The sequence below is a fragment of the Borostomias antarcticus genome (genome assembly GCF_949987555.1).
Source record: "Borostomias antarcticus genome assembly, chromosome: 5".
In the NCBI taxonomy this organism is placed as follows: Eukaryota; Metazoa; Chordata; class Actinopteri; order Stomiiformes; family Stomiidae; genus Borostomias; species Borostomias antarcticus.
In genome coordinates, this window is record NC_140238.1 from 28,316,253 (window position 1) to 28,331,909 (window position 15,657).

General features: G+C 47.2%; 1 protein-coding gene across 1 annotated transcript; it reads right to left on the minus strand.

Annotated features, from left to right (window-relative positions):
* Positions 1-8,844: 8,844 nt before the first annotated feature.
* On the minus strand, positions 8,845-10,997 carry LOC311308715 (transcription factor Sox-8-like; the record flags this gene model as incomplete). Its single annotated transcript, XM_084437731.1, has 3 exons — positions 8,845-9,629; positions 9,913-10,148; positions 10,582-10,997. 3 exons carry the CDS (start codon positions 10,995-10,997, stop codon positions 8,845-8,847), a joined length of 1,437 nt encoding a protein of 478 aa, XP_084293857.1.
* Positions 10,998-15,657: the final 4,660 nt, after the last annotated feature.

Below are 15,657 nucleotides of genomic sequence, written 5' to 3' on the forward strand. Positions count from 1 at the left end.
TGAAGATGATACATATTAAATCAGGAGATAAATACAGTATTGCACTTTGCCCGCTCCATATCCACTTTCTCTAACATTCTCTAGCCATCTACCTCGGCTCACTGTCCATCTCTCCTTTCTCTCTCTCTCTCTCTCTCTCTCTCTCTCTCTCTCTTTCCCCGCTTCCTCCCAATCCCTCTTTAAAATAGCATGCCATTACTCCCCCAGCCCAGCCCAACCCAGCCCAGGGGTCAGGGTTCAGGGGTCAGGCTCATTAGCCGTCAGATCCAATGGCTGTTATTTCTGGAACAGGGTGATACTACTACACAATCTCTCTCTCTCTCTCTCTCTCTCTCTCTCTCTCTCTCTCTCTCCCTCTCTCTCCTCCATAACAGCCCATATCGGTGGCCGATCAAACTCGAGGTTGGAGTCACATCATACAGTGTGACATCATGGCCGTCCCGGCGTGAGACGTGTCCTTTTCCGTCCCCTCGCTCCTTTTATTGTGGTGCGCGAGTGGACAATGGAGGAGCAGGAGCGGGGTCATCGGTTAATATCCTCCCTGCTCCCTGACTTCTGACACGTGTTGGACGGAGAACTGAGGGACGAGTTGTCGAGGAGCCCTTTCATCTTTAAACATGTGCGAGGCATTTACATGGGAAAGTCCACTGCTTGTATAACGATTTTGTGCGGATAGCCAAGCATGCTGTGAAACAGACCGGTGTGGATTCTATTTTAGTCATGTTATGCGAGTGAAACTGGTGAGATGCTCAAAGAATGTTTAAACGGGCCGATATTTGATCTCCAGTTTGTTGTTGGTATTGAACTCCAACCAGAAAGTTTAGTTTGGGGTGTTTTGGCAATAGCCACATATACTGAAAAGCTTATAGTACGTTAAGCACTCCTGGACTTCCTGGAAAGTAAACACACCACTGTCAAACAATGTTGTTGTGGTACGATGAGATGTCATGAATATAATCGCCCCTGAGCACTAAACTGTTGTTATCTATAACATTGGAGAAAATAATGGCATCCCACCAAGCTAAACACCTTCACAAACATAGGAGAGGAAACCACAAACTACATATGGCCTCCTGTCCTCGCTGTGATTCGCTGGTTATGGTTAGGTCTGCCCTCTGACCACACTTAAACTTTGACCCTACGGCCTCTGTCTCTGGGTAATCACAGTGCTTTGCTGAGTCATTCAGTTGAAATACCAACCGCCCGCATCATCACATTGCTAGATGTCTGCTGTTTTAGCCGGCTAAGAGGTCGTTTCGGGAGCTGGTCAACATCTGTAAGTCCGTGAACCCGAGAACGAGCCCGGCGGGGCAGAGAGTGAAGGCGGGGCCAATACTGACGAGCGACACAATGAGACCTTTGACATCCGCTTCCTTCATCATCACACGCATCACAGAAACCCGTCGAGCAAAACGTAAATTTGTCACGATGCCACGCCTTGTGAAACGATGTTACAGAGCCGACGTGGGGGGGGGCGTGGGGGTGGGTTGCAGCCCGGGGTCATATGGGGGGGGTTCTACCCAGTGTTTGTCTTTGTTGTGGTTCTCTCGAAGGTCTGTATGGGTAAGGATCTGGGTCTCTAGGTTCTGGTTCTGGGCCTGTGAAACGTGAGAATCTGAGACACAGCGGGGGGGGGGGGGGGGGGGGGAGTAGGGAGCGCTGCTCCGCACTGCTGGGACTGTTTACCCATCATCCACTGTGCGATTCATGCCGCTGTACTGTATCCCGCTCTCCGCCAGCTGTAGACCGGCTCACCTGAACTGACGATCAGACCTGTGGTTTACCGTCACCCCCTCCCCCCCCCACACACACACACACATAAACGCACACACAGCGCACCCGTACGCTTTCTCTCACGCACGCACAAACGCACGCTCCTGCTGCAGGCCTCACATTGTTTCATTCACTGACAATAGATCCCCTTACATAATGAACCCAATCCATATCAAAGCCCAGACCGGCGGAGTCTGGACCACCTCCAAGCCCCCAGAAACAGGCCAAAACCACATGGGAGAAAGGAACTCGGCTCTTCCCTTCTCTGTCTTCCCTCCGCTGGTCTTTGTCATACCACAGACGATATCGAGTGTGAGGGATCAGGACATGTGTTACTGATCAGACACATATTAAGAGATATAACACAATGGTCACCTAATATGCTGTGGTGTACTGTCCGCTCTCAACTCGGCCCCCGAGACTGGTGGCATCTCTCCTCAGACATGGTTTCAGAATGGCTTCCTTATGGCTGAGAGGGCCTTAAGTGTAGAAATCCCCAGGGACAGGGTCTATCTTGTGTGTGGAAAGGGGGTTGTCTCACCAGGATAGATGGGTAGTGATGGCTGGGCTGTTTTATCATAATGGCCATGTTGAGTTGGGTTGAGCTGGGTGACAGGATCTGGAACTCCTACTGAACACGTTCGCACACGCGCGCGCCGGTGCCAAGGCAGGGCTGCATTTAAAACCCTGTCCCTGCTGTCCCCGGCTCCCTCTGCCAAGCTGCTTCTGAAAAAACTCACAGGAGGAGGAGGAGGAGAAGAAGGTGGTGGTGGGGGGGGGACTCTTATTTCCTTCTTTATGACCCGTTCTGTTCATTTCTCCCTCTGCAACTCTCTCTTTCTCAGTCCTTCACTCTTCAACTCTCTCTCTCTCTCTCTGTCTTTCTCTCTCTCTCTCTCTCTTTCTCTCAGTCTCGTTCTTGTTTCTCTACCTCGTCTCCACAGCAGGATCATGAAACATCTCGGCCCGTGTTCCTCCCACACACCACATTCCCGGGTCTCGCAGAGTCCCACATACCGGCGGCGCTCAGACAGTACGCAGAGTGGATGTGGGTGTGTGTGGGTGTGTGTGTGAGAGAGAGAGAGAGAGAGAGAGAGAGAGTGTGATTGAGAGTGTGTGTGTGTGTGTGTGTGTGTGTGTGTGTGTGTGTGTGTGTGTGTGTGTGTGTGTGTGTGTGTGTGTGTGTGTGTGTGTGTGTGTGAGAGAGAGAGAGAGAGAGAGAGAGAGAGAGAGAGAGAGAGGGTGTGATTGAGAGTGTGTGTGTGTGTGTGTATGAGAGAGAGAGAGAGGAAGAGAGAGGGAGAGAGAGAGAGAGAGAGAGAGAGAGAGGGTGTGATAGAGTGTGTGTGTGTGTATGAGAGAGAGAGAGAGAGAGAGGAAGAGAGAGAGGGAGAGAGAGAGAGCGAGAGAGAGAGAAAGAGGGTGTGATAGAGAGTGTGTGTGTATGTGTATGAGAGAGAGAGAGAGAGAGAGAGAGAGAGTGTGTGTGTGTGTGTGTGTGTGTGTGTTGTGATAGAGGGAGGGTGTGATAGAGAGAGAATGTGATAGTGTGTGTGTGTGTTAATATCACATTGAGCTTACAGCTATTCTCCAGGCCTAATCACATCAGACTGCGCCTGCAGAGAGAGATTCCCTCCTTCACGTAGCCTTCGTAACGTAATGGCCGCCCCAATAACACAAACAAAAGGCCTTCTGTCCCCACTGACAGAGCAAGGATGGAGACAATGCCAGAGTATTACCAATTCAGATGGCCCCAATCCCCAGTCCGCTCCTGTTTAATAGAATAATGAGCCAATTTCAAGTAATTTGACCTGGTTAATCTTTATTTCTTTCTTAATGTCAATGAGGCTACCTAATGAGATATATGTGCGTTAATGAATGATTGCTTCCTGCTATAGAGATCCAATGACTAACCTTAACCCTTTCCTAAACGCGTGAGTGCGTGCGTACGTGTGTGTGTGTGTGTGAAACGAGAGGACAAGAACATGGAGGTGGGGCAGGGAGAGAGTGATTATTGATGTAAGGACAAGCAATGGACCTCAGTAAAAGGGGATCAAAGTACTGAACTGTTCTACAGCACCACTGAGAGATGTAATAGAGAAAACACCATAGTTACTGTAGGCATTGACAAGTCTTAAGGCTACTTAAAACAAAAAGGTCAGCGAAGCAGGCGGCCAGTTCACTATCAGGGCACGGCAAGAAAAAGCAAAAAGCAGAAAACAAAAGAAAGGGGAGAAGGTGAAAGACTGAGAACAACTGTTCAGAGAATGAAACTACAGCTTCGTAAGAACGAGGACCAGATGTCCTAAACTCTTCTGAAGAGAGAAGATTATACTACGTGATTGGTTTTGAAAGGCACTCTCATATTCATGCTTAGGGAGCTCTGTGCTAATCCTGTGAGAGATACCTGTTCGGGAATAGGGGGTTAGAAGGTTTGTTTTGTCAGGATATATACTTTATTTTCCATGTGACATTAGCTCAAGGTCCAATCAGGACCCGGGTGATGTATTGTACCACAGGCCAAACATAGGCGTCTTTGGAGGAGCCAGACGCAATTTTAGTGGCGTGTTGAGGGCCAGAGCGCTGGCATCGTGACCCGCATCCCCCTCCAACCCAGAGGTCCACGTGGATCTGGTGAAAGTCAATGTTGGTTCTGTCTGGCAGCGTGTTTTCCTTGGCCTGGTTGTGGCAGCGAGCGCAGGAGACAGCGATGGTAGAACACACTCTTTTATTTAGCGAGAAGAACAGGAAGAAGGGGCCGAACAAGCCTGATGTATTCAGGAAGTCATTAACTCGGGGCGGAACAACTAAAATCCTCTTTAACGTGTTTGCTTTGGAGGCCAGGGCCAGATAGCAAACACGAGGTGGGGTGGGCTGGAAGGAGTTTTGGTCGAGCAAGATTTTTAGCTGTTGGCCTGTTGCTAAATCCTGACTCAAGGCCTGTAAAGATTCATTGATTCAAAGTGGTTCATTTACACATGTGTGTGTGTGGGGGGAGGGGGGCTAATGGTAATACTATGATATAACACACACCACATGGGTACTAGAACAGAGCCTTTATCGTTGTTGCCTTTATTTGCCTCCTTTCTAGTCAAATCCAAGAACATCTGTGGCTATGACATCACACTCTCAGGAAATGAATGTGTATGAGGCAGAGTGGCTTAAGGGCTCTGTGTAGTGCAGGCAAGCGAGGCTTACATCAGCTCCTGTAAGACAGTGTGTGTTTCGGCTTGGCTGCAGACAGGAAGAAGAGGCACTAAAGTTCCTCTTCATCAGGAAGAGACTTGCTTGCCGCATCAAGTGGGAGCCAGGTAGGGCAGGTTCAATAGCAGCCAGTAGACATGCTTTATGTCTACTTAATTTCCCTTGCAAATCAGCCCAGAGTTCTCAGAGCTCCCAGGCTCCCTCCCAACGCTGCCCCTTTATCCGAAACAAGTGCCCACAAGTCACCGGGACTCATTAGAGTGGATGAGACTATTGCTCTGGGAGCTCGCCCGCCCTTAACAATGGGATGTGGTCAGGGGTTCTTTCTGGGTTCGTCTTCTGAGCCTTGTGTCCCAGACCACACTCTTCACCAGCCGGTAACCTCTCTCCTCCACCGAGAACAGTTGGGACAGCAGGAATGTTGTACAGCTGAAGGCTCTACTCGGCCCACACTGCTGCAAACGACATTACAACTGGTGTTCAACTGAGATATATTATGGAGTGGGCTGTCTGTGTGTGTGTGTGTGTGCGTGTGTGTGCGTGTGTGTTTTGCGTGTATATTATCCACTAACTAGTAACAAGGTCTAGGCACAAATTAATAGTCAATCGTGCTTTCTCATATTTTTCTCTGTTTACTTTATGCTCGTACCTCTTGTATTGAACTCAGGTATGAGGACTAGAGCTTCCCTTCAAGCTAGTTGTATTGTGTCGCTTTAGCCAGTTGGGAATGTCGGTCCACTTGAGCCTCATTGTCTAGTCATTAACAGTAAGGGCTTCTGGAGGGCTCCCCTGAGACTAAAGAGACGTTCCAGTGAAACAGGACCCAAGCACCCTGAAGAGCCCCCACCCCCGCCCCCCCCCCCCCCCACACACACACTTTTATTCTCTTCAATTCTTTCTCAAGAATTCCTCCTGAAACTATTTGGCAAACAATAGGTGGAAAAAAAGAGACTCAGAAGGAAAAAAACAACAAGTCGTTATTGAGCCTCCCACACCCCATCTGCTGTGATCGTCCTCTTTTATTATCAACCTAACACGCAGAGATACTGTATGATTTTTCAGTTCGGCGGCGATGGGGCGGTGGTTGCTGTCCGTCCGTCCTAACGTCGATGTCCCTACTTGTTTTTGGTTTATGGAGCGTTGCGATATGAGACGACCAGAGGACAGAAATTCCACCCCCGTCTAATCGTCCATTCACGGCCCCCTTAATGACTTGTCAGTTCCCCTGCCCTTCCATTTTCTGTCCAATTAATTCTTTTCTTGCTTTCCGGATAAAGGGACACAATGAGGCCCCTCGACAACATAATGAATCATTAAAATTCAGCAGCTTCGCGTTGGCACTCGGCGCTCTCGCCGGGCCAGTTAGGCACGGCTGCTCGGGATGCCGGTGCCAACTCCGACATTCTAGCCACCGGACCGAAGGACTGGCCATCATCTCTCCTCCGATGATGGAGGTTTAACTCTATGTTTGAACCTCCCCGTTTAGGCTGTCGCTCTGCTCTCCCATTGGGTTAACCTAGATTTGGTCGCCATTCTCAACACCTGTATCCACCCTTGGCGTTTCATGGAATGTCATTATTTAAACCACATACAATAGGTCAAACAAGGAGGTCTTTTAGGAAAAATATTTTTTGGGGGTTGTTTTCATGTGAAAGTCTTACTGACTGAAGAAAGGACAGCATACAGTATAATTCTCCAAATGCCAGGTTTCATACACATCAAAATAACTCAATTTGTTTCATGGGTATTTCCAGCTAACTTTGTAGCAGACTATAGAGTTGACCTCCCACTGTCTGGATTTCATTATAATTATCCATTCACTACTGACCAATATTGGTCTTTTCAGCGGATGGATGGGTGCGCACGCTTGTATCTGATGGGGTTGGGTTTGACAGCTGCAGACCCTGATGCAGATGTGAGAGGGAGGCAGGAAACAGCTGCTATTTCAAGCTGTTGAGTATCTGCTGTTAACATTAATCCTTCAAAGTGAACTTGTGAAAGCTCCACACCCGGTAGACTTCATTAAGCCAAGTCTTAACCAAATGCATTTACATAAAAGACAAAAACGATTGATATTGAAGAAAAAAAGGTATCTTTTATTTTTTTTCACAGAAATGGCCAGAAAAAAGGGTTAGCTGTGCATGTGTGAATGATCTAGTTAATATGGACAGTAATATATTTTGCAGCCTAGTCATTAATGGTACACCAAAAGAATATACAAAAACACTGCGCTCTGTGGACCTAACTGAGCACCATGCTCTGTACTGTTATCTTAAAACACCATAGAGAAACTCAAAGGAGGCTGTCACAATAATGGCACCAAATGAAGATTATGGAACTGTTATGTCTTTGATTTGGTGGTGTGTGTTACTGATTGTATGCTGCATGAACTATGTTAATGAGTCAATTTCAAAAATGAAACATTTAGAATAAAAGCATTAAGATAGAAGGCACAATTAAGTTTTCCACGTGTCGACACGGTTACAGTGAGTTGGCACCTGATAGCTTCTGACTGACGAAGATATGCCCAATACAAACATATCCTCCTCTCATACACACACACACGCACGCGCACACACACGCACACACACACACACACACACACACACACACACACACACTTATCATAAGCACTCTGTCAGGTTAACAGTATGGCTCTCACTAAGACGAGCTAATTCATCATTCATGTCTAACTAGCTTACCCCCACATGTGTGATTGGTCCCCAGGGATGAAGCACAGGCTTGGCAGATGTTACACACACACACACACACATACTCTCTCACACACACACAGACACACAGACACACAGACACACACACACACACACACACACACACATGTGTCATCCTGTCTGCATCCGTGCATGGGCCCAGCTGACATGTCACTCAGTGGGCAGAGTGTTGTCTTACCCCATTTCCTTTAACCCTAGATCATGACTAATCACGATTGGACAAGCCTGCCGTTCAGACACCTGTTGGGTCATGGGACATGGGTCATGTGGTACTCGAGTGGTCCCGCATTGTTTGCTCAGAACTTGGAATGGAAATGTTTGTTATTGTTCTTCTATGGAATGACATTGAGAGTAAAAATATGTGAGGAATTGTACCGTACTTGATCCACTGATTTTCATTAATGAGAAAGAAATTACGCATATATCACTCCCACATGTGTATGACTATTAAGGAACAAAAAAAAGAGAAATAATGTAATGAACATAAATACATATAAGACTTTTCTATGCCCCCCAAAAAAACAACTTTTAAGATTTGAATGAGCAAATTGAATTAAGACTGGTCCCGTAAATGTGTGCATATTCGGGGATAAAGCTCGGCCTCCTACTGTGAAAACACAACATTGGTCCGTGAGTAAATTGTCAAATGCACCTTTCTCCATCTGCTTCACAGAGTTGGGCTGAGCTGTCTGCTTGTCGAGCCAACACTTAGTCTCAAACGAGCACACACATGCACACCTGCGGTCCTGAACAGAAAGGTTGGGTGGGCGATCTGGCGGGCGGTGGGGCGTTTTAGGGAGGGGTCCTCAAAGATGTCCTCACAGAGGAATTTGGCTCCCGGTCAACACCGACGGCTCTCTGAGTCCAAGTCAGTCCAGTCCGCGTGTCCTTGGGGTGATCAAAAAAACAACAACCCCCCCCCCACCCCCCCCCAAAAAAAAAACGTATAAAATCAGCAGGCACTTTTTCTTTTTTCGTCGGCTTCGTCTCGTGTCTCAAATGGGCACAGGGAGCCTACTACAACCTCCTCTTCCTACCACACGTCCTTCATTAATAGTGCATCGATCTGACCGGGCCCCTGGGTCCTGTGGGGGGGGACCTGCCGAGCCAGTGTCAGTGCGTCTAGAGGAGGCCCCTAGGGTCTGGAGAGGGTGGTGTAGACCGGCTGGTCCCAGCTGGAGGAGGTGGGGCTGTGGGTGGGTTGGATGGACAGGCTGTTGAGGATGGGGCTCCCGTAGGGCCGTCTGGAGGAATGGAAGTAGGGGTACTGGTACAGGCTGGAGGGGTAGCCTGAGTAGGGGTTGTAATAGTTGGAGCTCTGCAGGTCTGTATAGTCACACTGGGAGCCGGAGAAGGAGGCGGCGGCGGCGGCAGCGGCGGCGGCGGCGGCCGAGGTGACGCAGGTCTGGGCACTGTAGGAGCCGCCGTAGTCGGAGTGGGAGGGGGAGCTGTGGGAGTGCTCACTGTAGTGAGAGGGGCTGAGCTGTTCTGTTTTGATGTGGTGCGGCCGGTGCTGGCTCAGGTCGCCGGCCGGCGGCGCCGAGGAGGAGGAGGAGGAGGAGGAAGAGGAGGAGGACATGGCCGCCTTGCGGCTCCACACCGCCCCGCTGGCGCCCGCGTGGCCATAGGAGGACGGGTACGGGCCGCCGGACGCCGGGTTCTGGCCGTGGGTGTGGTGGTCCGAGGCGGCGGCGGAGTGACCGTTGAGCGGGAGGTACTGGTCGAACTCGTGCACGTCGAAGGCCTCCATGTTGCTGATGACGTCGGTGCTGAGCTCAGAGATGTCCACGTTGCTGAAGTCGATGTTCTGACGCCCGTTGTCCAGGAGGCGCCTGCCCTCGTGCTTCAGTTCCTGCTTGCCCCCGTGATGCAGGTCTGTCTTGGGGGTGGTGGGGGGTGTAGGCGGGCCGTGGGGTTGACCTGGAGGGGAGGGGGATGGGGGGGGCGGTGGGGGGGGCAAAGCATTTTTAGAGAGGCCGAGCTTCAGAACGCAGCGCACTGTACGCTGTGCATAATCTCATACTGTACACACTAAAAAATCATTAGTATTACACCTTTAAACTGTGCCAGACCGACAAACACAGCAAAAACACCATCTACATGCGGTCCTTTGTTTATGAACACATTTCATATGCAGCTGAAACTGAAGTGAAGCAAAGCTATTTCGCGCTTTCTCTGCTAAAAAAAATGCTCCTCGCCTAACCTGCGTGTTCAGGATGGTGGTGTCCATCCAAGCCAGCCAGTCCTCCCATGCCAGGCTCCGCCTTGTACATCTGATGGCCCAGCTCGGCTCCAGAGTCCGAGTCACTCTGTCCGGGTTTGACGTTGTTCTTCCTCCTCCGGGGCTGGTACTTGTAGTCGGGATGGTCCTTCTTGTGCTGAACACGAAGCCTCTCTGCTTCTTCCACAAACGGCCTCTTCTCACTCTCCGAGAGCAAGCTAGGAAAATAAGGAAAATGCATTGAGTACATTAAGAATTAAGCCACGGTAGTACAATTCTAGGCTATAGAATTATGGTAATATCAGCACAACTATGGTATTTACCATATAAGTATTGGGTATTTACTCATTAACACAATTGTATAGGGACATTTTGGATAGTGATATTGAATATGCCCTATTCTTGTGCATCTTGTAGGCCACTTATTTCAATGTTTTAAATTAGCCTACTCATATAAAGGCTATACCTCCTCTATATTTACAGTAGGCTAATAATGCACGGGCATTTTCCGGACAGAAACACTAATGTTACCCTTAATTAAGAATTACTATTTCATTGTATTTCTTTATTAAGACAAATTATGAAATTGAACTAACCACTTTAAATTCATAATTTTAACTTCAAAACGCTGCAACAAATGAAGACACTTACCGCCAAAGTTTCCCCAAAGTCTTGCTGAGTTCGGCGTTGTGCAGATGAGGATATTGGTCCGCTAGCTTTCTGCGCGCCGCTTGTGCCCACACCATGAATGCGTTCATCGGTCTTTTGACGTGCGGTTTATTTTTCAGGGAGCCGTTCCCTCGCACGGGCATGGGGACGAGGGACCAGTCGTATCCCTTTAGGACCTGCGAGACTGCGTCTCGTATGCACGCCGGGAACCGGTCATCGTCCTCTCCGTCCAGTTTCTTGCCCAAGCCAGAGAGCAGAGATCCGTGCCCGTCGGATCCCGTCGGAGAGGATGGAGCGTCCGAATCGGATTCGTCCTGGGACATGGAGCTGCTGGTCCCCGCCGGACTGCACGGCGGGTCGCTGGTGGACTTGTCATGTTCCTCCGTCATTTTTAACATTTGATCAGCCTTGGGGAGATGAAATCCGTGTAAATATCAGTCAATAGCCAACGGCCGTTTGGCAATTCAAGTGAGGAAAAGCGCTTGGAACCAAAAACGAGTGCGCCTTTACGCACCGGGAACCATGGTAAATTCCTTCACAACATTAACAGGTAGGCCTACGAGTCCGTTGTTTGCCTTTCGCGTCGTTTGTTTGTTTTTCCTCGTTCTCGTTTTCATTTGTTTTCATGGGTGGTGCAGTTCTGGAGGTGGGTGTCCGAGATGTGAGTCGAGAAGCTGAGGGATAGAGGAACTTTACTCCCAAGTTTAAAGCCCTCACTCCACCTTCCCTCTCTGATTGGCTCTGCCGTGTCACCGCTCTCTGCTCCCATTGGTTTATTTTTGATGGACAAGCTCTTTAGTCCATTTTTTCTTAGCGGTGCCTACATTTCTGTAACAATTGTATTCCTATTTTCATCTTCAGTTTCATGACCACAGGGTTGATCAATATCGTGCAATAGCCTGGCGATATTTATGTCTTTTCACATCAGGCTACACAGTGAATAGCCAATAAATGTTATTGTAATTACATAGTAGCCTAGATCTACATTTTGCATTGCAATATAGTCTGCAATACATTGCATGTCAAAACAAATGCCCGTAAGTCTGTAGGAAGACTATATTTCAGGGCAAGATAAAGTGTCCCCGTCATTAATATTATAGGCTAGATAATATTAAGCCTCCTTGAAAGTAAGTGAAATCATGTATACGCAACTGTTAAAGTTAGACTACAGTATATATGTAGCCTAGTATTAAAACAAGCCATTATAGGCCTATGTTTGTGAGTTTATGGATGTATTTTAGATTTTCTCCAAAACAACAGGGATGAATTATTAGGGGAAAAACAAAGATTGCAAGACAATCGTAAAAATGTCCTTCTAACCGATCAAAGAATAGGCTAAACATAGATTCCGTGATGATTTACATAGCCTGAGATTTACCACTAACTTTCTCACTGTGTGCTAGAGCAGGCACTGAACTGTACAGAAAACAGACACTATGGCTATATTGCTATGCTATTTAGACCACTGTGAAATATGTGATGCCGCCTGGTCACGTCAGCTTTTATTATATTCAATTCTCTTTTATTGTGATACATTTCATATGCGTGACTATGACAAAGAGGATAATTATTTCCAAAAGTCAATGGGATTTTGAAGCAAATGCTTACATTGCTTTAGGTTATTATGTTGGGACAATCTCTGGCATGATATCGAACTCAATGCTGGCAATGCAAATTTGAACGTGTTTTCAGACAAGTATTTTAAAGGTTTCCTATATTAATCAGCAACCTGATGCCGATTACAAAGTGCATGAAAATCAAGAGTCGATATATTGACGTTTTGCGTCGCACGGGATGCCCACCGGCTCTATGAGACAATTTGAAAGTGTCAGGACTGTAATTGGATTCGTTTATTTCGTTCGAGTATCGTATTAATATTTCTTTCAGCAGCAGACATTTTGCCAGAAAACGAAGAAATGTTTCAAAAGTGAAGGCGGTAACCAGCTCTGTGAAAACGGTAGGCTACACTCCACACTCCACGCTTTCAGTCTGCCGATACGTTCTCAAAAGCCTCCCTGTCCGAAGATGCCGTGAATTAAAGCGTATTATTAATTTATATAGGAAAATATTCATTTATTTACAGCCTCCTACCGAATATCCCATCGTTTAGGATACTGATGTCTGCTGATGTCTGACGGCGTCGTGTCTTTGGGGAGTGTCGCTCCCTGTAAGTTAACGTTCTCCATCGTGTTTCAAGCCGAATCCATCTCGTGCCCATAGCTGTCAACCAATTAGCACTCGACAGTGGCAAAGCGTCGGCACGGCACAAGGCAGCGCCGTCATATTTTTGTATGCAGTTCAGGCTGTGCAATGTGTCGAAAATAAAACTCCGACTGGGTGGCAGCGTACCGTGCAAGCTGTCTTAAAAGCTAGTTGTCATCCAATGCACTCATTGTCCTAAGACTGACAGCTACAACCTATGTGTGAACTTCGTAGCCTATTCAAAAATGACATTACATATATTTGTATTTACATATTTTACTTTTGGACGTCTTTTAAATACGTATTTGCTGAAATTATATTGCACTGACTAACTGTGGCATTGATAGTCTACCTCTCTCTCTCTCTCTCTCTCTCTCTCTCTCTCTCTCTCTGCTCTCTCTCTCTCTCATCTAATTTCAGAGGTGACATCCATACAAGGTCCACGCTGAATTTGAATGCAAGCAAATAATCTGAACTCTCCTTTGCACACTGTGTGGCACACAGCGCTCCTGTTGCAGTGAAACAAAGGGCTCTGTTGACATTGATAACAGGGCCCCACAACAAACTGCAAGCCCATGTCCTCAGGTAGAGGTCCTTTTGTAAATGCCACAGTGACAAGCTTCACACTTAGAGGAGGAAGTTCACCTCCAACAGAAGTCTATTTGTTATCCATGAGGAAGAAACTAAACACATATCACACATAATGAACCAGGGCCCTTTATGATACTGAATGCTGAACAGAAAGAGCAGAGCTGATAAGAAGAGGGCAGATTGAATCACAGCCATTGTTAAGGTTGTCTTTGTACCCATGTATTGCTCATTTGATTTTTATCATTGTCCTTCATGTGAAGTCTATGTTTCAGTTGGCAGTTTAGTTTGCTCAATCTTCACTGCAGGCGGCTGGAGAGATGAGAGAATCCAGCTTGTGGATTTGAACACATGGACAGTTTAAATGGATGAGAGAGGTCTTTATTGGAATATGTCACTGCTCATCCGTGTTTTTTTGTGAGAGGCAGTTCACACTTTACGTTATTGTGCGAGGTAAGAAAAGGCTTGTCTATTTTTTGTGATGTTTATGGGGTTGCATGAGGTCTAGGAAGTCAAAGAGAAGAGTTGGCCTCGTTAGTAAGAAGTATGTGAATGAAATACTTTTGTTATTCTGTAATGTTGATACAGTAATTATGGGCCATCTCTGTACATGAAATGCAGTCTGTGTTTGTGTGAACAAACAATTATCATACCTTGTTTGAACAGAATGTACAATAGGCTACTTACTACTCTCAATCTGTTAGCTATGCTGACGGAAGCACATTCTATTTTACCACACAAATTATGTAATGAAAAATCCCACATTTCTGTGGTTCTTCTTTGAGACTACATGAGAAGGGATGTGTGGAATCAAGTCCAGTCCAAGTCCAGTGCATGTGGACAGACAGCACAGAGGATAGCTGTCATGCATGCCTGACTGACTGGCCACATACTGTCCTAGCCCCGTTCCCTGCTTTCCACAGATGCTGGATCACTTTGGACCATGTGTGCATGGTGTGCATGTGTGTGTGTGTGTGTGTGTGTGTGGGTGTCTGTATGTGTGTCTGTGAGTGAGAATGCCCACCACCACTGTAAACAATAAAACAATGTTCTCAGAAGCTTGGCTAGTAGTCTGGCTGGTCATTCATGGCTGTCTCTTTGTGTGAATGAACAAGGATAATTTTTCTCAATGATTTCTTATGGCCTTCCGTGATCCGGCATTTGCATGGGTTCAGATTCTTAAGTATGATTACAAGAGAAACATTCCAACCTGCACACTCCTTATCAAATACATTAATAGCACTTTGTCACATGATTAACAGTAGTATGGTGTATTACATGTATCTTTCTTGTATATTCAATTTACAGAATATAGCAAAACTCCTATAGTCACCCGAAAAGGCTTGAGTGATGGTCAAAACCAAGACAGACAAGAGAGGGATCCAAGCCTAAGCAAAGAGAAGCCACAGCGAGGAGGGCGACCCTGACACAGCCCTGGTGGAGGTGGGTCATTCTACGTTGTCATTTTTAGTTGTCGCTTCATCATTGACACATGCTGGGTAAAATTATGAGAGGCTGTTTGAGAGGTTTGAATCCTAAGCCGCCCGCCCAGAGGTGAGTACATGTTGTTTCGAGTACAGTTGACCAACTTGGCTACAGCACTGCAACAGGTGTCAACGCAGTGAGCTGGGAAAAAAAGACCTTGTTAATCCACTGGTAGATGGTGATGGTTATTTGAATTTCTTGTCTTACTAGGCTTTTGACAAACCCTAACTCTTCACATAAAACATCGTTTTTTTTGCACTCTGACGGTTGATTCATGTTGGTTCAACGACATATGGGTATCAGCAGAGCTAGCAGCAGCTAACCTGGAGGGAAAAAAAAGAAACAAGAGTTGTTGCTGCAGGAGTGAATGGGGGGGTGCTCAGTTACACCCCACCGCCGTTGTGAGGAAGCATGGCCGCTCTGGGAGGAGTGGTAGCAGGAGAAACGTCGTCCGGCAGCTGCTCTCAGGCTCTGCCAAACACTGGCACTGGCCGGTGGTTACGATGGGGTCTGGTGTCAGGACAGCAGAACGGAGCAGAGGGAGAGAGAGAGAGAGAGAGAGAGAGAGAGATATAGAGAATGAGAGACACAGGGAGAGAGACAGAGAGGAGAGAGAGAGAATGAGAGAGAGGAGAGAGAATGAGAGACACAGAGAGAGAGAGGAGAGAGGCAGAGAGAATGAGACAGAGAGAGAGGAGAGAGAATATGAGACAGAGAGAGAGAGGAGAGAGAGAATGAGAGACAGAGAGAGAGAGGAGAAAGAGAATGAGAGACAGATGAGAG